We start from the raw sequence: 24019 nt of genomic DNA, 5'->3' as shown, positions 1-24019 counted from the left end.
TCTCTAACTGTCCTCCCTGCAAGAAAGGAGGTGCCCCCAGGCGGACTGCTGCGATACTATTGTGTTTTACCACGTTTTCATCAGTGTGCTGTAACTATTGTATCCCACTGTTCAGGGCAATGACTCTTTTATTTAGTTTCAATTGGCCATCATTTTGAAAAGAAATTAATGTATACAGTAAGTCTGTGACTATTCTTCATCACACTTTGAGACACACCATAAGCTAGCATCAATTCACATTAAAAAATTGGCCCATTTCTAGGAAGTATTAATTTAGTTACATAAATCATCTGGAATGGAGCCCATGCTAATACAGTAGCATTTTGAAAAGACGTTAACTGTAAAGAAAAAAAAAAATTAACAGACATTGACACAAACTGGACATTTCATTTAGGATTTTAAGAGCTTGAGCTGGTATAAAACATAAATGAAGAAAAGAACCGCTCTTTTCATATAACACCTTTTTTATTATCAATTCTTTCACAGTCTACTTTATGAATGTTTAAGATTCAATGGAACATTAAATAAACATTACACATTTGTTTACTATCGGATTTGGTCCTTCTCCATAAACAAGGCAGCATTTTTAGAAAAAGAAACATTTCTTCTTTGTTGCCACTAGTTTTTACCACATACAATTAGCAAATGTAATTCTTAAAAAAAAAAAAAAAAAAAAAAAAAGCATATGTTTTAATATGTTCCCTTATTATTAAACCAGTACTGTCAAGAATATGTTACAGGCAGCTGTTCATGCGAAGCAATGTCATCGGGTCCTCTTGAAGAGTCCTCCTCACCACACTTCATCCTCACCCTGAGATCACAGGCAGTCGCAGAGAATGAGGATGTTCGTTTTTTCTGCACAGTAGCTGGTAATAAACAAACAAAAAAAAAACAGATAAATAAATAGTGATGCCATACATGGTTTTTGTATGATTCCAAAATTTTAAAATACAAATTGCATAGAGCACATAACACACAAAAAGGCAGTTGACACAATTATATACATTTTCACCTGTTTGGGAAGTTATTAACCCCCTCCTTGCCTCCTAACGGTATAATGATATATATATATATTATATAGATATATATTAATATAGATACTATATATATATATATATATATATTATATATATATCATAGATATACAGTAGAGCTAGAGTGCTGGCAGGAAGCGAGTTTTTTGAGTAAAATAAAGTTTGCCACTCACTATAGGACAGACACTGATTCAAATGTGTTTCCATAAAATTGTATGATATGGTCGGTTGGAGAATCGCTCCACGTTGAAGCTGAAATGCTGATTTAGATCTTTTTCTTTAATAGGGACTCCAGAACCAACAGTGACCTGGTACATAAATGGTCAAATAGTCATCAATACAAATGAACCAACTGAACAAGAAACATTAATGGGAAACTACATTCACACTCTTCACTTACCAAAGTAAATATTTCCTGAAATGTGTTTTCACTTCCTTTTTTGTATTTATTTTACATAACGTTAATTAACTAAGTAACTGCAGAAAGACACTGTATTGTAATTTGAAACCCAGTGTTGTAAAGATAACAGCTTTTGTTAACTGCTTAGTACGTACTGGGTCTTCTTCTGAAAAGCTTCATGTCTGAAGTGGGGTGGTTTGAAAAATGACCATTGGGGGTGTGCAGCTGTAATTTATTTCCCCTCTGTAACTGTGATTTTGTATAGAGATTTATATTTACTAACTCACGGTTGCACTCCCCTAGTGGTCATTACTGAAACCTCACTACAGAAGCCAAGCTTTTAATATATCACTAACATTCTACCAGAATACCTCTTGAGCCACATGGAACCTGTGATCTATTTTTTGGCTTCTAGGTGCACCGAAGACGATGCTGCAGTGTATCAAGTGTCTGCCAGAAACAACAAAGGGATGAGCAGCTGCTCTGCAGTTCTGGAAGTTGGATCTTTTACACGAATGAGGGTTTTTGAAAGAATGCTCAGGAAAACAAAGGGAACTGAGCCTAACACACAACATGAGGATAAGGCTGTTCAGCAAGGTTTCAGGGTAGAGGGAAGCAGAACAGTGGCCTCAGATGAACAGTGTCCTGCATTGGTACAGTCTGGGTCAGTATATGAGGAACAGCCAACTAAAGAAAAGAACAGCTATTTAGATATAAATACCTTGAAAAATGCACATACTAGTAAAAATATTACAAACAAGACTAGAAAGTGCAAGGTTAATACACACAGGCTAAAAGCAGCAGATGGGTTACCTAGTTACAACAGTCTTCCAGTTATCAGGAATGATAAGGATGTGGCTGGAGGAGATATAGACAAGCACCATTTAGGATGTGAATACAGTGGCTTGACAGAGCCCATGACCAAACTTGTAGCACCTGTTAGGGCTGACGTACACGCAGTGAGCCAAGCAGAGAACTGCACAGAGATTAAGTCTAAAAATGGTTGGAGTTTTCATAACAGACCCTCTGTGGACACATGTCTCATCACAGCTGAGGAGTTTAATCTAGATGACCTGGATGATTCTGAATGTTCTGATGTCATGACGGAATATACCAATGCAATCTGGCAAGCAAGAGTGCAAGGAATCAAGCTGCTGCTTTTAAAAGAAGGTGACCACAGTGATGATGACCTATGTCTAGAGAAGGATCATATTGTCAGCAGTCCAGAAAAAGTAAAAAACCTCATGGAATCCAGTGACAGTAAAGCTGTGGATGCAATCTCTGGTGGTCAGTCAAGAGTTAAAAAGCCAGCTGTCTATAGAAGCCCATCTGAAAACAACCCGTCAAGCAAACACAGAGAAATGGTTCACACAGCCACTCAGTGCCAAGGTGAGTGGCTTGCAATAAAACCACATGTGCAGACTACCATGGCAATTAAGAATAAAGGCCTTGAAAAAGCAGATGACAATTGCGTGAATATTATTTTGCCAGAACATATATACAAGAAAGTTACTAAAGAAAACATTGAAGTGACAAAGGAGAGAAATGTCACGGATTTGAACTCTCTTTCAGGGATATGTGAAGGAGAACTAGCTCTCAAAGTTAAAGGAGAACATTTGTCAGAGACAGATAAGGAGGAACTAAAAGGCAAGATAAAGGACATTGCTCAATCTCGTGAAGAAAATTCCACTGGAATAATTAACTCTGAGAAGGAGAGTGCTTTAAAACAGTCTGGCTCACTAGATTCTGAGAAACTTTGCAAGTGGGACTTGTCTAACATTGTTCCTAAGTGTGAAAACGTTATACCCATGGAAACTAAAGCCATTTTAAGTGACAGTAGTACAATAAGGGACAATTGCACTGAAGAAAGTTTGTTTACAGAGAAAACACATAAGATTTACCCCTGTGAAAGGACTTCCCATAAGAAACAGTTTGGATTAATGTGTGAAGAACTCAATATACAGATGGTAAGTCTAAGAGATTAATAAAAATAAATAAATAATAAGATTTTCCAGAAAAACAAAGATGGTGAGTATTTATTTATTTATTTTATCTGCTATGTTACTTTAAATACAGTGTACTGCATAACCTCTGCTGGAGTGTTGTTACCCCTTACTTTTGGCTTGATCTTAATGTTGAATAAATAAAACCAAAATCGTCACTTGATTTTTTTTTTTTTTTTTTTTTTAATCAAATAAATAACATTTGATTAAAAATATCAGTTATCTTTCGAAAATGTGTATATCTTCAATACCTTCCTTATTTTGTTAAAATAATAATAATAATAATAATAATAATAATAATAATAATAATAATAATAATGCTATCCTAGTTATTTATATAGGATTAAACTTCTGGCATAAACCCTTAAGGGTAGGTCTTATATATTCCTTTGATTATAAGCAGAGACAAATTGTAAAGAGTGACAGCTACTGCAGCTGCTGCTGCAAAGCAAATGTGAGGTTCTGAAAAAGCCATAGATAAACAAAAATGCCCCCTAATAATAGCAACATTTCCAGGGAGAAGGCAATCATAGCTGAATTCAGTTACAGGATCTACTCTACTGTACATAGCTTAACCCCAACCATTGCTTCCCTTCCTGATCTTGTAGTTAATGTAATCCTTCTACAAGCTTAATATCTCCCACCTACCTGAAGAACTCCTGTTGTTGTGTATATATAATGCAGACGGAGGCCAGTAAAATAAGAAATGCTAAATGCATTTGTAATGGAATGTTATAATTGACATATGTGGTATTCATTTAATTTTATTGTAATTTATTGCAGAATCAAATGAGTACAGTAAATCTTATGGGTTATATTACTATGCTGGGCTAACACGGACATGTAGGTATAAACTTAAAAGTCTTGGGAGTCTGGTTACTTAAAAGTGGGCAGGCCTGTAAAAATCCTCAAAAGATTGTAACTACTTTGTTGTCAAATTGCTTCAGATAAAAAGTAATGCAGGATGTCTCTTGGGATACTCAGACTGCTGCCTTTGTGTCTGCGTCTCACCATTAGTTAAGTTAATTAGTTTAATCAGGATTGCTGAGTAATGCATGTTTTCGTTTTGCAGACTGAGACCAGACACTACCCTTCATACCTTGACTGTAAGGAATCTGGACAATTCAATTCCTCTTTGGAAATTTTGCATTGCATAAAAGCTGAGGCTGCAGAGAATTTCAATGAGCCTTTAGATTCACTTCGTCTCAAAAATTGTTGCTGGAGTGAAGACCTTAATGTGGAGATGGATCAACACAATAATGATGGGAAAACTCTTTCTCAGACCCAGTACAGCAGCACAGCAACAAATACCCTAGACAAACCTTTACAATTAGAACATAGCCCATCTTCCGATGGCTGTGAATTTGCAAAGTGCTCTATGAGGAATCAAAAAGTAAACCTGTGTAATAATACCCCGAGGAAAGATAGTGATCTAAAGGATATTTTACCCACATCATTCACTGGTGCTGAGGGGTCTCAAGAAAGGAATGTGCAGTGCAAAGCTAGAGACGATTTCCAACACACCAAAGAAAGTGTTTCTCTTAGAAGTGGAGCATTAAAAGAAAACCTACAATATACAGACTCATCATTAAACACAAAGCAGTGTAATGTCATTGATAATGAACCACACATTCATGAGGAAAGCCAGTCATCAAAGCTGCCACATGATGAAGGACCATTCAAAAACAATTCCTGTCCATCTACATCAGCCATATCCCCTTCAAATGAAGTAAACCGTATGACAAATCAAATAAATAACCTTGGTAATGATGTGTCAGGCACAAACAGATTACCTACTGCCATTAAGAAAAAGCCTCCCTTGAATGATACATCTACGTCTGCCATTTCACCGCTTAATCAAAAAGATGACATGCAAAAAGATAAAACCCCAAACTCAGACACAAAGTCACCGCACCCAACTAATAGAGATGAAGCTCAAGCCATTTCACCACCTGTTAAAACAAATACAAGCATCAACTTGTTAAAAGGGTCTGAATTTGAGATAACAAATGCGAAACATATTTCCACAGCAGATGGCAGGAATGCAGCTGAGCCTAACTTCAAATGTATACCTAGGGATTTAATCTTACAAGAAATCATTACAACTGATCAAGAAAGTGTTGTACAGCAGCCAAAAGAAACCCTGGAATCTTCTGCAACTTTGAAGCCAGTGCCCAAACAAAATGGAGATAATATGATGGAAATTTCAGATGAAAAGGTCAGCCATCAGATAAAGTCTGCTCACCTATCGTTCATAGAGATTGATACTGCTGTCCCACAAACTGCCATACCAGAGACAGTGGATTTGTCAGTGGTGTGCACGTCAGTGCCAGAGCATGCGGAAGCTAATTTGGTGACAGTAGGCTTAGAAAAGTTTAATGTTGTGCCTCCAGTCTTGCAAAAGGCCGAGAAAACCAGTGAGTCACCTGTAATTCTTAAGTCCCATAGTAAAGCCTTCAGTGGGAAATCTGTAACACAAAATACAGATAGAATTAAAACTGGAACTTCAAAACAGCAGGGGAAAGAGCTAAACACCAGTAAGTCTTGTGGTGGACAAATAAAAAATGTGCAGCAAGTAAAAGGTGTAGAATCCCTGAAAAAAGCTCCTAAAGATAAAAAATCTCCCTTTATGGATAGATACAGTAATAACAATACAGGGGGTTCAAAGGTGAAAGACGAAGCTTTCGGTGCAAAACAATTACTGTTGAGCAAGAAAAACCTTGAAAATCCTACACCAGCTGCTTCACCCATCCCTAGAAAGGGGTACCCGGTTAAAGATAATGAACACAAACGTTCAACTGCCAAAGAGCTCCCACTTAGTGCTAGAAGGAAAGTTACTTCCCCAGACAAGTCTGGCAGGCACTCTGCACCAGAGGAAACACAATCAGCTACTGAAGTGCACCAGCAGAGGGAAGAGATAACCAAACGCATGCGTTTGTCAGGTGAAAGAACCAAGGGTGCACCTGTGGAAGCAAAGCAACAGAAGCAGCATTTAGGAGAAAACGAACATCTCGGACTAAAGAAGAAGGAAGGCCAAAGAGCTACCGTGCAGGAGACTCCAAAAAAGAATCATAATGAGCTGCACAAAAAGAAACATCCCCTAAAAGAGGAAAGCAAAGGTAGGTAATATATATATATATATATATATATATATATATATATATATATATATATATATATATATATATATATATATATAACATTTTTGGATGACTTATAATCAAGGCGTCAGAGAGTTCTTAACTATCAGACACTGAATTTCAAGTTTTATATAGGACTACTGATAGTTTGGGGCTATTTCTTAGTGTATTAACCTACTATTGAAGACACTAGAATTTAAATGAATAAAAGCTTGTAAATCTTATATTGTGCTATTCATTACACTTATTGGGTAAAATAAATGTTACAGTAAGTAACATGAAAGTCATTAAAATCAATAATTCAACTTTATATAATTTCCTTGTTATTTAAATCATGGGAGATACAGTAACAAGACTGGAGGTAAAGAACAGTATAAGAGTCAACATCAACTATGGTCTTCATATCCAATTACTCAATAGCCAAAGGGATTGTTGTCATATTTCTGGAGTAAATGTTTTACCGACTAATGTACTATTACAGAATCAATAAAGTGACAAAGATGCAAAATTAATTTTAGTTTTTTTGACTGTGTGGAAATCCAGAAATTCCCATAACTGGTTTTGAAGTGCAAAGTAAAAGGCGATTTAAGCAACATCCCTATTGTTTAGCATTTGTAGTTGACTGTAAGCTGGCCCTGTTTTATCACTCGTTGAAGTGATGAAAACTTGTTTTCTTGTAGTGCCCAAAGTTCTTCGGCACATCCATGCAGAAACCTTTCCTGATATTTCTGGAAACATCAAACTCTGGTGCCAGTTTGGTGACATCTATGCAGACTCAACCATCACGTGGTCTAAAGATGGGGTGGTGTTGGCCAAAGTACAGAGAAGGTAATCAGTAGATGTTAATTTAGATCTTGATTCTGATTTAAAACCTGCCACTGATTTATAACCGTGGGAGCCTTTAACTTCACTTTTTGTGAAGCTGTACAAGAAGCAAGAGATTGAAAGCTAACTGGGAGTATATTAATTGTACTGTTAATGTCACTGCTACTATTTCAGGAGATCTGTTTTATAGGCTGTTTTTCAAATGCCCACTGTTTCATAAATCCTATTGTCCACTATACATAATCCAGTTTTTTTGTGTGTGTTCACAGTATAGGAAACATAAACACATTGCAGCCACACAGGGGAGTATGTGTCTTTTGCATTGATACTGGTACAGACTGACAAAAATATCTTCTGATTCAATATAAAACACGAGTAAATCAATAGTCAAGTGTGCTTTAGGCATTCCACTACTACAGTAGGTTCATAAGGCAAAACAATGGTTTGTCTCATGAGATTCCTGTTTATTTGTTTGCAGTGCAGGTGATGACAGCCCAGATTCCCTGGCCATTGTTCAAGCTACAATTAAAGATCAAGGGATGTATCAGTGCAAGTTGAAGAATCCCAATGGGAAAATGTCATCTGAATTCAGACTGACCTCAGAAGGTGAAAAACTAAGCAATATTATTTTTCTCTTCATGCAAATTGTATTACATTACAATTTACACCTGATTTGCCTTTTCATTCCTTTCTAGCACTGAATGAACTAATTAGTAAGCAAGACCTCGAAGGTAAGCAAGTTCATATTATGTAGCATGCATGGGTTTTCTTTAAAAGCAAACATTTGCTTAAAGAGTAAGTAGCGAGGTTCTGTGGCTACAACTGTTTAAATAATGCATGTCATTTTTCTTTTCATTGTTAACATCATGACAACTTTTTACACATCAACTACCAAGGTGTTTTTGAAATGGCCGCTCTAGTGCACTGATAGTGTAAGAATCATTGACTACATTGTTAAACAGATAACAATAACAATCCATGATGTGGTACGAAACTGAAAAGCCAAAGTACTTTGTGAGGCGAGAGTGTATTAAATGGAATGTCCAGACAGTACTTTATGTGTACAGAAATAAAATAATTTATTTTTATCTTCTATACACAACAACAAAAAAATTAAATAACAAAAAGAAAACAAAACGGCGTGAGGGAGGGAGTGCAAGGGTAAAAATCCAAAACAGATTGTGAGAACTCTTCCTTGATCGTCTTCGTGGCGTACCGGACTGTGGCAGAGCAAAGCTCTGCTCTTTAGAAATTGGCAGGGATGGGGTTAACTTCCCCTACCTGCCTGGGTTTATTATGTTCAGGTGGCTGGGGTTGATTAGTTGATTAGGTTGATTAACGATCAATCAGCGCCCAGCCACCTGATATAAAAGGAGGCCTCTGCTTCTCATTTGAGAGAGGGAGCTGAGGAAGCAGGTTGGTGTTTGTTTTGTGGTTTTTGAATTTTCTAAATCCAGTGAAGGCATTGCCCAGCCTGGAAACTTTATTTTTGTGAGTTTTATTTTTGCTTTATTTGTGTTTGAGTATCTGTTATTTTGCCCTTGTGCACTTTATTTTTGTTTATTTATAATAAAATAGTTATTTTTTTGAACTGCAGTCTGTCTCTGGGCCTCTATCCACTCGCCAGCCTGCCACATTTGGTGTCAGAAGTGGGATAGCGCCACCTAGAGGCTCAGAGCAGTATTTATTTTTTTTTTGAGAAAAAAAAAATGGGAAAGAAGAGCAGACAGTGGAAAAGGCAGGACAAGCAGCAGCTGAAGAAATGTAAGCTGCTGCAGCCACCGCTGGAGGACCCGGCCAGCCTCTTCCCCTGGTGTTCCTGGTGTGGGAAGGAGGACCATCGTTGGCGGTCCTGCCCAGACGTGCCACCGGCAAACTGGTGTGGCCGGTGTGAGGAGGACGGCCACAACTGGGCAGGATGCCCCTACAACCAGGCCCAGGAAGAGGTGCAGTGTTCACCCCGGGCATCAGGGGCCACCCCACTACCTCCAGCACCACCACCTTCACCACCGTCCCAGGAGATCTGGGACTGGTTGATGCACCCTGAGGCAGACCTCGTCCACGATCTCCCCATAGTTATCAACACGCTGTGGCGTCGAGATGGGGAGAGGTGGGAACAGTGGGAGGAACAACACCACCCGGCCTCCTTCCCAGAGGTTGCCCTCATGGTGGTTAATTACCTGGCGGTAGACATGGGAGATCCACCGGTCACTCCAATAAAGAGAGGTGAGCCGCCTTCCCGAGAGCCAGAGAGGGGTGAGCCGCCTTCCCCAGAGCCAGAGAGGGGTGAGGAGCTGCCGTCGCTCCCAGAGCCAGAGAGGGGTGAGGAGCTGCCGTCGCTCCCAGAGCCAGAGAGGGGTGAGGAGCTGCCGTCGCTCCCAGAGCCAGAGAGGGGTGAGGAGCTGCCGTCGCTCCCAGAGCCAGAGAGGGAGGAGGATCTGCCGTCGCTCCCAGAGCCAGAGAGGGAGGAGGATCTGCCGTCGCTCCCAGAGCCAGAGAGGGAGGAGGATCTGCCGTCGCTCCCAGAGCCAGAGAGGGAGGAGGATCTGCCGTCGCTCCCAGAGCCAGAGAGGGAGGAGGATCTGCCGTCGCTCCCAGAGCCAGAGAGGGAGGAGGATCTGCTGTCGCTCCCAGAGCCAGAGAGGGAGGAGGATCTGCCGTCGCTCCCAGAGCCAGAGAGGGAGGAGGATCTGCCGTCGCTCCCAGAGCCAGAGAGGGAGGAGGATCTGCCGTCGCTCCCAGAGCCAGAGAGGGAGGAGGATCTGCCGTCGCTCCCAGAGCCAGAGAGGGAGGAGGATCTGCCGTCGCTCCCAGAGCCAGAGAGGGAGGAGGATCTGCCGTCGCTCCCAGAGCCAGAGAGGGAGGAGGATCTGCCGTCGCTCCCAGAGCCAGAGAGGGAGGAGGATCTGCCGTCGCTCCCAGAGCCAGAGAGGGAGGAGGATCTGCCGTCGCTCCCAGAGCCAGAGAGGGAGGAGGATCTGCCGTCGCTCCCAGAGCCAGAGAGGGAGGAGGATCTGCCGTCGCTCCCAGAGCCAGAGAGGGGTGAGGAGCTGCCGTCGCTCCCAGAGCCAGAGAGGGGTGAGGAGCCTGCCGTCGCTCCCAGAGCCAGAGAGGGGTGAGGAGCTGCCGTCGCTCCCAGAGCCAGAGAGGGGTGAGGAGCTGCCGTCGCTCCCAGAGCCAGAGAGGGGTGAGGATCTGCCGTCGCTCCCAGAGCCAGAGAGGGGTGAGGAGCTGCCGTCGCTCCCAGAGCCAGAGAGGGGTGAGGAGCTGCCGTCGCTCCCAGAGCCAGAGAGGGGTGAGGAGCTGCCGTCGCTCCCAGAGCCAGAGAGGGGTGAGGAGCTGCCGTCGCTCCCAGAGCCAGAGAGGGAGGAGGATCTGCCGTCGTCCCCAGAGCCAGAGAGGGGTGAGGAGGAGCCGCCGCCGCTCTCAGAGCCCGAGAGGGAGGAGCCGCCGCCGCTCTCAGAGCCCGAGAGGGAGGAGCCACCGTCGCCGCTCTCAGAGCCCGAGAGGGAGGAGCCGCCGCGCCGCTCTCAGAGCCCGAGAGGGAGGAGCCGCCGCCGCTCTCAGAGCCCGAGAGGGAGGGGCCGCCTCCGCCACCAGAGGGAGCCGGGCCGCCGTCGCCGCCTCCGCCACGAGAGGGAGCCGGGCCGCAGTCGCCGCCTCCGCCACCAGAGGGAGCCGGGCCGCCGCCCGCCTCCGCCACCAGAGGGAGCCGGGCCGCAGTCGCCGCCTCCGCCACCAGAGGGAGCCGGGCCGCAGTCGCCGCCTCCGCCACCAGAGGGAGCCGGGCCGCAGTCGCCGCCTCCGCCACCAGAGGGAGCCGGGCCGCCGCCTCCGCCACCAGAGGGAGCCGGGCCGCCGCCTCCGCCACCAGAGGGAGCCGGGCCGCCGCCTCCGCCACCAGAGGGAGCCGGGCCGCCGCCTCCGCCACCAGAGGGAGCCGGGCCGCCGCCTCCGCCACCAGAGGGAGCCGGGCCGCCGCCTCCGCCACCAGAGGGAGCCGGCCGCCGCCGCCGCCTCCGCCACCAGAGGGAGCCGGGCCGCCGCCGCCTCCGCCACCAGAGGGAGCCGGGCCGCCGCCTCCGCCACCAGAGGGAGCCGGGCCGCCGTCGCCGCCTCTCCCACCAGAGGGAGCCGGGCCGCCGTCGCCGTGCTACCTTGGAGATTCGGGGCCCCCTCAACCAAAGAAGGCTTGGGGGCTCCGACATCAACCCCGCCCACCACCACCCACCATAACAGCCCACCCAAGGGACATAATTGGACTCTTGGGGGGAGGGGGGTGGGGAGGGTGGGGGGAAGGGGGGAGTTGGCCGATTGCGGCCGGTGTACGTTGTACATGGGGGGAGGTGTGTGGCAGAGCAAAGCTCTGCTCTTTAGAAATTGGCAGGGATGGGGTTAACTTCCCCTACCTGCCTGGGTTTATTATGTTCAGGTGGCTGGGGTTGATTAGTTGATTAGGTTGATTAACGATCAATCAGCGCCCAGCCACCTGATATAAAAGGAGGCCTCTGCTTCTCATTTGAGAGGAGGGAGCTGAGGAAGCAGGTTGGTGTTTGTTTTGTGGTTTTTTGAATTTTTCTAAATCCAGTGAAGGCATTGCCCAGCCTGGAAACTTTATTTTTGTGAGTTTTATTTTTGCTTTATTTGTGTTTGAGTATCTGTTATTTTGCCCTTGTGCACTTTATTTTTGTTTATTTATAATAAAATAGTTATTTTTTTGAACTGCAGTCTGTCTCTGGGCCTCTATCCACTCGCCAGCCTGCCACACGGACATAAACAAAACAAAGACAAAATAAATATTAGTTCAGATTTTCAAAAATCCCGCTGCTCCAAACTAGTCTCTCCCTCCACCCGTTACTCCGCCTATTTTACCTTCGGACCAACCCCGAACACAGTAGTACATTCCCTTTAGTATGTAATGTCCCGCTTCTGTAGTCAGTGGAACACCAATCCCCAACCGACAAGTGTCCTTATCCTTCACTTGACTCCAGTGGCTGGAATTTACATACTCATACTTCCGCCCCTCACCAAGGTGCCGCCCCTCAAAAAGATGACTTTTGCCATAGGAGCCGAAGGAACACTCGGAAACCTCTAACCTTTCCTTTTTCCCTCCCTCCCTCCCGAGAAAAAAAATCAGCATTTTGATAACCCGCACGATACCTTATTTGAAAGGCGAAGAGTTGGAGCGCCAGGTACCACCGCATAATCCTAGCATTTGAATCCTTCATCGTGTCTAACCACTTTAAAGAAGCGTGATCTGTGATGAGTACAAAGGGTCATCCCAGAAGATAGTATTTTAAAGATTCCACTGCCCATTTCACTGCCAGGCATTCTTTCTCCACTACCGAATACCTCTGTTCTCTGGGCAGTAACTTCCGACTGATGTATCGTATCGGGTGTTCTATACCATGTCTCTCCTGGGACAGAACCGCCCCCAGACCAGTCTGCGATGCATCTATCTGCAGGACGAACTCTCGGCTGAAATCCGGGCTTATTAATGCTGGGGCCTGACTCAAATTAGTTTTAATAGATTCAAAGACCGTCTGACACTCTGCACTCCACTTAATTTTATTTGGAGCGTTCTTTTTAGTGAGATCAGTGAGAGGGGTCGCTATAGTGGAAAAGTGTGGAATAAAGCGGCGGTATTAACCAGCCAACCCTAACAGTGATCTCACCTGGGTTTTCGTGGTAGGTACCGGTGAATCCAACAAAGCCTGGACTTTTGAAACCAACGGTTTCACTCTACCCTTACCCATTATGAAACCTAAATATTTAGTTTCTTCTTTTCCAATAGCGCACTTTGCCATGTTCGCTGTGAGCCCCGCCCTCCTCAGAGACTGTAAGACGGCTTCTAATCTAGTCAAATGTTCTCTCCAGGAAGAACTATAAATGACTACATCATCGATATACGCAGCTGCATACTCTCGATGAGGTTGTAAAACCCTGTCCATTAGTCTCTGAAAAGTAGCAGGCGCTCCATGAAGTCCGAACGGCATAGTACAAAATTGAAAAAGACCCTCTGGGGTTGAAAATGCAGTTTTCTCATGAGAGGCTTTCGTTAATGGAATTTGCCAATATCCTTTCGTCAGATCCAGAGTTGAAATAAACCGAGCTCGCCCCAGCTTGTCTAAGAGTTCATCTACTCGAGGCATGGGATATGCATCAAACTTGGAGATAGCATTCACCCTCCTAAAATCGATACATAATCGCAGTGACCCATCTGGCTTGTCTATTGGTACTATTGGGCTACACCACTCACTTCGGGAAGGTTCAATTACCCCAAGTTTCAACATACACTCCACCTCCCTCCGAACAGAATCTCTCCGACTCTTTGGAATGCGATACGGTCTCTGTCTAACTCTTAGACCTGGCGGAGTGATAATAGCATGTTTAATCAAATGTGTTCTTCCAGGCACGTTAGAAAACACATCACCGAACATATTAAATAGATTGCTTACCTCTTCACACTGATCAGGAGTTAATTGTTCCCCCATCGGGACCTCAATTGCTGACTCTGACTCAATTGAGGGTCCAAAATCCTCTCCCTCCTGTACAGGAGATATAAAATGGACTTCCCATTCTTTCCACGGTTTCAGGAGATTAACATGATAAATTTGACTTTCTTTCCGACGCCCAGGCTGTCGGATCTCATAATTGACTTTACCAATTGCTCGAATAACCTGAAAGGGACCCTGCCATTTAGCAAACAACTTAGATTCCGATGAGGGCAACAATAACAACACTTTATCTCCGGGTCAAAAATTCCTAATTCTTGCATTTTTATTGTAGCTTTGTTGCTGCTTCTGCTGTGCCGCTTTGAGATTGTCAAGTGCCAATCGACCGACTAATTCTAAGCGATCGCGTAACTGCAACACATATTTTACTACATTTTTAGACTCCTTTGACTGTTCTTCCCAGCCTTCTCTTATGAGATCCAAGATACCCCGCGGCTGCTAACCATGCAAGAGCTCAAATGGGGAAAACCCTGTTGAGGATTGTGGTACCTCGCGAACTGCAAAGAGCAAGTAGGGAAGCAGTTTAGCCCAATTGTGTTTTTCTTGATCTACAAAGCGGCGCAACATATTTTTCAAAGTCTGATTAAATCGTTCAACAAGCCCATCTGTTTGAGGATGAAAAACTGAGGTTCTAATTGAACGGATTTTCAATAATTTATATAGTTGCTGAATACAGCCCGACATAAAATTAGTGCCCTGATCAGTGAGAATTTCTTTCGGGATTCCCACCCTAGAGAATATTTTTACCAATTAATTCGCTACAGCTACTGCATTCATAGAGCGTAAGGGAACAGCTTCTGGATATCTCGTTGTGTAGTCCACTACTACTAAAATATACCGATATCCTGACTCTGTTCCCTCCAGAGGGCCTACTAAATCTACACCAATCCTTTCAAACGGTACCCCAATAATTGGAAGTGGAACCAGAGGTGAGGGGCGAACTGACTTAGGGGCAGCTAATTGACATTCAGGACACTCCAATACATACTTCCGCACAAGACCATAAATCCCAGGCCAAAAAAAACGGGCCAGAATTCGTTCCTGAGTCTTTTCAGTTCCCAAATGACCTGAAAATGAAATGTTTTACGAGCTGTCCCATCCCGGGAGCCCGGGTTATTCTATATAATAAGTGCCCAGATACAGAAAAATGTGGAAATACCACCGGTTGTCCTTCCTGCATATCCTTCCCCTCGATATAGCTAACCTGTTTCCAAGCATACCGTAACGTGGGATCATTTTGTTATTCATATCCCAAGTCAATATCTCGGTCCCAATGGTTAGGTACACAGAGAGGAGTGTCTTTTATTACATGACCTTCCACCTCAGTAACCTTGCAGCCCTGGTTACACTGAATAGCTACTCCCTTTCCTTGCCGTTTAAACGATTGGTTTACTTTTGTGTCAGACCCCTCCCCTTGTCGTCTCTGAGTTCCCTCATATTTTTCCACCTGACGCTCTCTTCTTGTTTTTCTTGGGCGGATTTTAGGGTTAAACAGGTCGGATTGCAATGGAAAAATCTCGCCAATTGTTTTCTCCTGTTGCTTTGATTGTCCCCTCGTAGAAACTAAGACCATTTCCTGACCTAAAATACGATAAAAAAACAGCCAGTCTCTTCCCAGGAGAACAGGGTATGGTAAACATTGCGCTACAGCCACTTTAACGCAAGCTGAATAATCACCTATAGTAATTCTAACTTTAGGGGTGGGATAAACCCGAGTTTCTCCATGAATACAGGAGATAGCCACTTTACCCTGTGGCTCCCAGGCTACCCCATCCAAGAGAGCTTGCCAAATCAATGTTTGTGCACACCCAGAGTCCGCAAATGCGTAAGTACTCTTCCCCCCAACCTGTACTCTTAACTGATAAGGGCCCTCCCGACATTCCCCAGTGTTCTTACCTGCTACTGCTGACCAGGATCTTGTCGCCAGGTCCACCTCCATTACTGGACAATTCCTGGCAATGTGTCCAGGCTCATTACATCGGTAGCACACTTGATTAGGAGGCATCAACGGAGTTGATTTGTGGGCTAACCTCGACCTCCATGGTCTGAAGGTCTGGTTACCCCCTCTGGACTTCATTGGTTGGTTGGTCCAAGTTAGTTTAGGGGCAGGAGTTGGGTCTGAGCCGGCGCCTTCGTTCGCGTCTTCATAGGCTTCCGCCAGGAGGATGGCATCCTCGAGAGCGGTAGGTCGGTTCCTCTTAATCCACTCTCGATTCCCTGGCGGTAGTATAGACGCGAACTGTTCTATAACTATTTTCTGCACCAGTTCTTGGGGTGTATGTTCTTCTGGCCGCAGCCACCGGGTGCACTGTTCTAAAAGATATTGTCCCGCAACCCGGGGCTGCATCCCCTTGGACAGCTGGTATTCCCGAAAACGGTGCCGGTATGTTTCCTCCTTGATCCCGAGGCGTGAGAAAATGGCTTCTTTAACCTTATCATAATTCCCTGCATCCGTGGCCGTCAGGTCTCAATAAGCTGCCTGAGCTTCCCCTGTCAGGCAGGATGCCAATTTCGTGGCCCAGTGTTCCTTAGGCCACTCTGCAGTCTCTGCCACTCTCTCAAAAGTGATCAAGAAAGCCTCGGGATCATCTTCCGAGGTTATCGTCTGAAGCTTTGGCTGAGCTGCAAACATCCGGGCGACCGCTCTCTCTGATGTTGATGTTGATAGTTTTTCCACCAGCTGTCCAAAGAACTGGGTGAGCTGTTCCTGGCACCGTGTCTCTCTCTCCTCTCGCTTCTCCTCCTGCTCCCTAAACATTGCCAAAACTGTAGCTGGATCCATTTTCACTTCTGACACCACGTGTGAGGCGAGAGTGTATTAATTGGAATGTCCAGACAGTAATTTATGTGTACAGAAATAAAATAGTTTATTTTTATCTTCTATACACAACAACAAAAAAATTAAATAACAAAAAGAAAACAAAACGGCATGTGGGAGGGAGTGCAGGGGTAAAAATCCAAAACAGATCGTGAGAACTCTTCCTTAATCGTCTTCGTGGTGTACCGGACATAAACAAAACAAAGACAAAATAAATATTAGTTCAGATTTTCAAAAATCCCGCTGCTCCAAACTAGTCTCTCCCTCCACCCGTTACTCCGCCTATTTTACCTTCGGACCAACCCCGAACACAGTAGTACATTCTCTTTAGTATGTAATGTCCCGCCTCTGTAGTCAGTGGAACACCAATCCCCAACCGATAAGTGTCCTTATCCTTCACTTGACTCCAGTGACTGGAATTTACATACTCGTACTTCCGCCCTTCACCAAGGTGCCGCCCCTCAAAAAGATGACTTTTGCCATGGTCACGAGATCTTGGTAAGGGAAGTCCCGAGTTGGTTTGACGCCATCTACTGTCTGGAGGCTGAATCACAGTTCGAAACCCCTTTGACTCATCACACACTTGTTCTTTTCTTTTTTTAAATTGTTCTTCCTGCAGTAATTCAGAGAACAGATCTTAAACCCCAGTGCACTAGAGCAGCCACTTTGAAAAAAGCTTTGAAACAGACTTTAAAGTTGTAAGTGTAAAACGTTGTCAGGATGTTAACAATGAAAAGAAAAATTACTGATTACAAGGCGCTCCATCTCCAAATTCCTGCAGATGCTGCTTTGTATGTGTCGATACTGTCTGCTCTCATAAGTTCATGTCGCAAGTTCAAGTCCCATCATATGCTACAGGGAGCAAACTGCAGCTGTAGGTAAAGGCATCCTTTCTAGACAGCTGAACTTGAGGAACTGGGCTTGTGATTGAGCAAAGCATCTGATATAAAAAGCATATGAATTTAAGTACATTGCTCTGCATGGCAAATTCTCATCCTGCAAACAATTTAATATTCTGACAAGAAAACAGTGCATACACTGGAGCAGTATGAACGGCCTGAGGTAAAGTAATGCAGGTAATGAAACACGTTGGTGACTCTTTCAATTCTGTTTTATAATTTAAAACAGGTGGGGAAGAAATTAAATGTGCACAGTTGATGTTCAGAGAAGATTTTCTGAGGGACCAATATTTCGGAGATGATCTGCTTGCCAGCATTGTTACAGAAGAGCAGCACTTTGGGGAAGGATTACACCGCAAAGCTTTCCGAACAAAGGTCATCAGTGGCTTGATGCCAGTGTTTAACTCAGGGCACGCTTGTGTCCTCAAAGTCCATAACGCAATTGCCTATGGGACCAAAAATAATGATGAGCTCATTCAGAAGAACTACAACTTAGCAGTACAGGTAATTACAACTTGCTTTTCAGTTCCCTTAACTCAAAATAGTAATTGTCATGAAAATATATGATGTACTAAAATATTTAGGGCTAGCTATTTACTCCAAATCATCATCAGCACATTTTTTTTTCAAAATAGAAAAAGAACCAATTAAATGTGTAAAATGACTAAGAAACAACTTAATACTTCATTCAAGCCCCTGAATTAAAAGTTTGAGTTGTTTGTTCTGGTTTTGTAACTTTACTGGGTGTGTTTTTCCTTTTTCAAAATATTTGTGAGGATGACAAATTGAAGTACATAGCTTTGAGAATGTAATGTTTAATATTTCTGTTATATCGATATATTTACAATATTTATTTATTTCTCATTGACTGAAGATGAACTACAGGCAATTATTCTGTCCCTTGTCAATATAAATACTTAAAATATATTTTTGGTCCCTTTTTATATTTTGAATACAGTAAGACTTGTTATTTACAGTCACATGAATGAACCAGCCAGTATGTATCAGGTTTTCAATGTAAATATATTAGTACTTCATAATGTTTTTTTTTTTTTTTTTTTTTTTTTAACAACAGTCTAGAAACATTTGGTGGATATCAAACTTTATATTATAGAAAATAATAGTGAATTTTATAAATATTTCAACTTGTGTAATAAGTGAAATAGCTCGCTCGCATTACTATATTTTCAAGGTGTGGTATCCAAAGCATAATCAACAAATACAGAGAAACATCATCTGTAATTGACAAACCCAGGACTGGAAGACCCAAAAAGCTGTCTAACAAGGAAAATAATATCCTTAAGGAATAGAAAGAAGACAATCATTGAATTGACAACAGAACTGGCAGAAGGCACAGGTGTCGTTGTCCATCTATCAACAGTCCAAATCACCTTTGACCATTGTTCCATATTCCAATTTCTATGTTCTTGTGCATATTTTAGCCTTTTAGTCTTGTTCCCCTTTATTAATAAAGGTATTCTTACTGCAGCACATCCTTTAAGTCCTGATTTCAAGAGTGACCTTCATACTGTTGATATGATGGACAACACCACCTGTGCCTTCTTCCATTTCTGTTGTCAATTCAATGCTTGTCTTCTCTCTATTCCATAAGGAAATTATCTTCAAGTATTGCTTATCAGTACAGATCTTTGGGTCTTCCAGTCCTGGGTTTGTCAGTTACAGATGATGTTTCTCTGTACTTGCTGGTTATGCTTCACATACCACACCTTGAAAACCAAGTGATGTGAGTTATTTCACTCAATGTTTTTCCTTCTTTATGCAAGTTAAGGTTGTTATAATAGTAGAAAACACTAGTGGAGGCTTTGAGTAAATTGGTGATGCATTTCAGTAGAAAAATGTAACATGTCTAAGACTTTTGCACAGCAGTGTGTGTGTGTGTGTGTGTGTGTGTGTATATATATATATATATATATATATATATATATATATATATATATATATATATATATATATATAATGTTTATCAAAACTACAAATAGTTTCAACTGCACCTTAACAAAATAACCAGAGTATTGGTCTCAGGACCTAGTTTTCCAAATTATTTCGGCCAGGGGACCAGAAGTTATGAATAAGTTTCGGTTTAAACATATTTGTATTATTTATTTATTTATTTTTGTAGGAGTGCCATGTACAAAACACAGCAAGAGAGTACATTAAAGAATATAGAGCTGAAATAAAATGTACCGAAGCTTTTGGAGAAGTGCCAGAGTAAGTCAAATTTTACATGTAGCTTTTCTATTTAAGTTCACTTTAAAGGTAAGTTTCATGAGAGTGTTGTAATATACCGTAATTGTGGTTTACATTTGAATTATCATCAACCAGTGTTACTAGTCCCCCATCATTTAGCCGCCCTTATCCTTAATCCCTATAAGAATCATTTTAAAACTGACAGATTACATTCTCTCAACGGTGTTCAAAAAAGGAAAACAGTTTAAATATCTGCACACATTTTTCAAATCTGTATTTTATTCAATGACATTAAAAAAATAACTGCACTACGATAAAACAGTAACATATTTCATAGTTTGTGGAGAAACAAATTAGGTTAATTAAATACTGATTACAAGTTAATTTTCTAAATGTGTCCTTTATAAGAAGGCACTATGTACACTAAATCAGGAATGGCATTAACAGTGGAAGGCAAAAAGGTGAAGGCAGTGCATGCAGATTGCTACAGACCTCTAGAAACCGGAGTCATACTTTTACTAGATACAGCAACTGTTCATATTGATTTGAGTATGACAGGTACAAACAACTGTGTATAGCTATTTGTTCCAAAAATATCCAACCAGTTCAGCTGTTTCCAGTATTCACTCAAACTTCCAATAACAAGTGACACCTTCTTGGATGAATTCCCACCCAATTGTAATTTGTCAGCAATTCCCATAGGCTTGGTTTACATGCATGTGAAAATCGACTCTACAGTCATGACTATGTAACGTTGTCACTAGAATACATTGTGAAGCAGCAAAAGATGTCCTTTTGACAGTGCGACTTTAAGGGCAGGGTCAATCACTTTCTCACGATAAAAATTGCTGTAAAACCCGTGTAAACTGGAGCAGGAATCGTGCTTGTGGCTCACAAGATTTCAGCAGTCAAAATCTGACTTAATCTCATGTAATCTCCATCAGAAAGGCTGTAAAAAACATACCCCCCCCCAAAAAAAAAAAAAAAAAAAAAAAAAAACACACACACACACACATAATATACATTTATGGACTACTTCAACGCAAGAACATCTGCGCTTATACTCATACCTACAACCTCCAATGCCAGTGATTTATCACGGTACATTTTAAACATCGTCAATATTAAAATGAAAGACAAACTATCAGATACAACTCAAAAATTATATTTAAGCACATCATATCAAACATCTGCAGTCGATTTTTTTCCTCAATCAGAACTGCATAGCAACGCATTTCCTGAAAAGTACGTCAAACACGTTGTGAGGAAAACTGTCATGACGTGTGCATGTAAACGCCACCGTACAGTGTGTTGGCATGACTTGGCATATACAGCACTGTAAAACTAGTGCTGCTTGAAGTGACATTAATGCAACTCATTAAAATACCATTGTTCTGGGGACTAGCCTGACAATAATCACCTTGGATGGTTGTTTCATACATTCAATATGGTATATAACCCTTTACTGCATAATATATTCTGTCAGAAAATGATTATAGATATAAAAAATGATTTTAACAGGAGAAGCAGGCAGTGTTGCCATGGTAACAGACAGACGCATATTTGAAAGGCATTGGTATGGTACCTTTATCAAAATAGGAATGCAGTATTAAATGGGATATAGAAACAGCAGAGGAAAATCATCCTATTGGATGCATTAATGGCTTAATTCATCAAAAAGACCTAAAGCTTTGTGTATAGTACCCTCTGTTGTATGTAGTTTTTAAACGTATTAAAATATATACTGATTTTATTTCAGAATAATTCCTGTCTACCTTATCCATCGTCCTGCCAACAATATCCCATATGCAACCCTGGAAGAGGAACTGGTTGGAGACTTTGTGAAATATTCTGTGAAGGATGGCAAGGAGATGAATATGACGAGAAGAGACTCCGATGCTGGGCAGAAATGCTGTACCTTCCAGCACTGGGTCTACAAGAAGACAGACGGGAACCTCTTAGTCACTGATATGCAAGGTATTGCCTGTTCACATGGTGTAGCGAAGAAGAATGTCTGCTCCACTGTAAACTCATCACAGTGACTGTTCTGTTTCTTTTACAGGTGTGGGCATGAAGTTAACTGATGTTGGAATAGCAACTTGTGGCAAAGGGTGAGTTCAGGATGAGAGATGCGAATGGTTAGGTTTATTTGGCACTGTTTGGGTTACAAATAAGACACAGCTTGGTATGTACTTTACCTTCATGGTCATAATGAATGTTTCTCACATTTACAGTACTCCTTAGAAGCAGGGGATACAAGTTTTGTCTAATCTTATTAAAAGTTTTACCTCAGAAATGATTGAGTGTTGGAATTTAGTGATGTATTTACTATATTGCTGAAAATTAGTGCTGCAAAAACACTTATTATTTCCAAAGCACAGAAAAATTATTTATATTTATTTATTTATTTGTTTGTTTGTTTATTTGACCACTGTTACATGAATTTCTTTAAACAATAAATTGCTATACAATAAATAAAACAATACCTTATTCAAAAATATACCTACTACGTTTATACTTAATAAAGCTAAATTAATTTCTGAAGATAAAACTTAAAAATGCTTCCCCCCCGAGATACTGATACTTTTCCATTGTAATTTTCAGATACAAGGGGTTCAGAGGGAACTGTGCAACTTCCTTCATTGATCAGTTTAACGCTCTCCACCACTGCAATAAATTCTGTGAAATGTTGGGCTTGAAGTCATTGCAAAGCAGCCAACCAAAGCCCAGAAAGACGAGGGGACAGCCAAGCTCAAAGAAAATGGCATTTTTGCCTCACACCAAGAGCAAAACATAAACTGGTAGTGCTGGCATACTATAAAAGTATAAGAGGATAACATATTAGGATTGATGACTGTTACATATACCAACATTCAGAAAACAACTTTGAACAGGACTGGAATTCCACAACTTGAGTGATTCACTTACTATGAATATAATACAGCAGATACAGTACAACAATTATCTAGGCAGGCATAAGCACTGCAAAGCCATGCAGTCTGTGAATACTTCATAATCGTTGAATTTGAATTATGCATGTGATGAAACAAGAATGTTTCAATAATATATTACCACAATGTGGGCTTGCTACCAGATTGGTATTTTTTCTGATGGTTTGTTTGCCTTTAAAAATGTAAATAAATATCTGCAAGCAGGGATTGTTTTTTAGGTACTAGTAAAAGAAGGAAATGATGAATGGATGTCTGTGCATTGTACAGATTATCATTATTATTATTTTTATTATTATTTTCCATACAAAATATCCAGATGTTTAGTTTATAAAGCTAAGTGCTGTAATTGTAACTGGGATATATCATTCAAATGAAGGGACATTTCAACACAACTTAATAAGGGTAAACAAGGCACAGCTTTCATTGGGTGCCATTCAAAAAATATTAAGACTGTTTTAAATAGTTTTAATAAGAGAATACAATCCAATGGTTAAAAAAAAAACACCTCTTCTAGTGTTTCCTCTGTGCAGAGTCTTAAAATAATAAGTCTTATTTTGAGGTTTTAGAGCAAAGTTGACAGCAACAACCTAGACTGGAATTATTTATTTACAAAAAACAAAGAAAAAGAATATAGTGTTTTACTGGACTTACAGTATTCACACGTATTGTTATTTATTTAATTATTTAAAATTCAGTGCTGCTAAAATGTATCGTTCTGTGTCTAAATAGCATATCAGTATCACTTTATATGAATATATCCTTTATAAATAGTTTATTAAATATAATTAATATATATATATATATATTATAATATATATATATATATATATATATATATATATATATATATATATATTAGTTATTATAGGACAAGTGATAAATGGTAGTAATGACATTTACAAATGAAATAAATGAAAATATGAAATAGTTAATATGTATTTCTACTTAATGGATGATGTCACGTAAATCTTAATAAAGCACGTTTTAACATGTCATGTCATTTAAATGGATGGGCATATTTTTTTCTACTTTTTGATGTGACTGTTTATGCAGGGCTTTAAGATAGACATGCTTTACATGAGTAAATGTCTATGGTAGTTTATGACATAATGTTGTTTCAAGCTCTGGGCTGGTGTTTGTACTAAAATAGGTTAATTAATTATTACAAAAATACTGTTCTATTAAACTATGTCATAGAATTATATAAACAGTGGTAGTATTGACAT

General features: G+C 41.4%; 1 protein-coding gene across 1 annotated transcript; it reads left to right on the top strand.

The window, feature by feature from the left end:
* The first annotated feature begins 1860 nt into the window (after positions 1-1860).
* LOC121318120 lies at positions 1861-23566 on the top strand. Its single transcript, XM_041254436.1, has 10 exons — positions 1861-3401; positions 4510-6556; positions 7258-7405; positions 7881-8008; positions 8098-8133; positions 17864-18138; positions 19775-19863; positions 21602-21819; positions 21905-21953; positions 22447-23566. The coding sequence occupies exons 1-10, from the start codon at positions 1905-1907 to the stop codon at positions 22637-22639; spliced, it is 4680 nt and encodes a 1559-aa protein (XP_041110370.1). The 5' UTR covers positions 1861-1904; the 3' UTR covers positions 22640-23566.
* Positions 23567-24019: the final 453 nt, after the last annotated feature.

Source organism: Polyodon spathula, chromosome 1 (genome assembly GCF_017654505.1).
Source record: "Polyodon spathula isolate WHYD16114869_AA chromosome 1, ASM1765450v1, whole genome shotgun sequence".
NCBI classification, from domain to species: Eukaryota; Metazoa; Chordata; class Actinopteri; order Acipenseriformes; family Polyodontidae; genus Polyodon; species Polyodon spathula.
The sequence above is the reverse complement of the archived record's forward strand: the minus strand, read 5'-3'. Positions and strand labels throughout refer to the sequence as shown.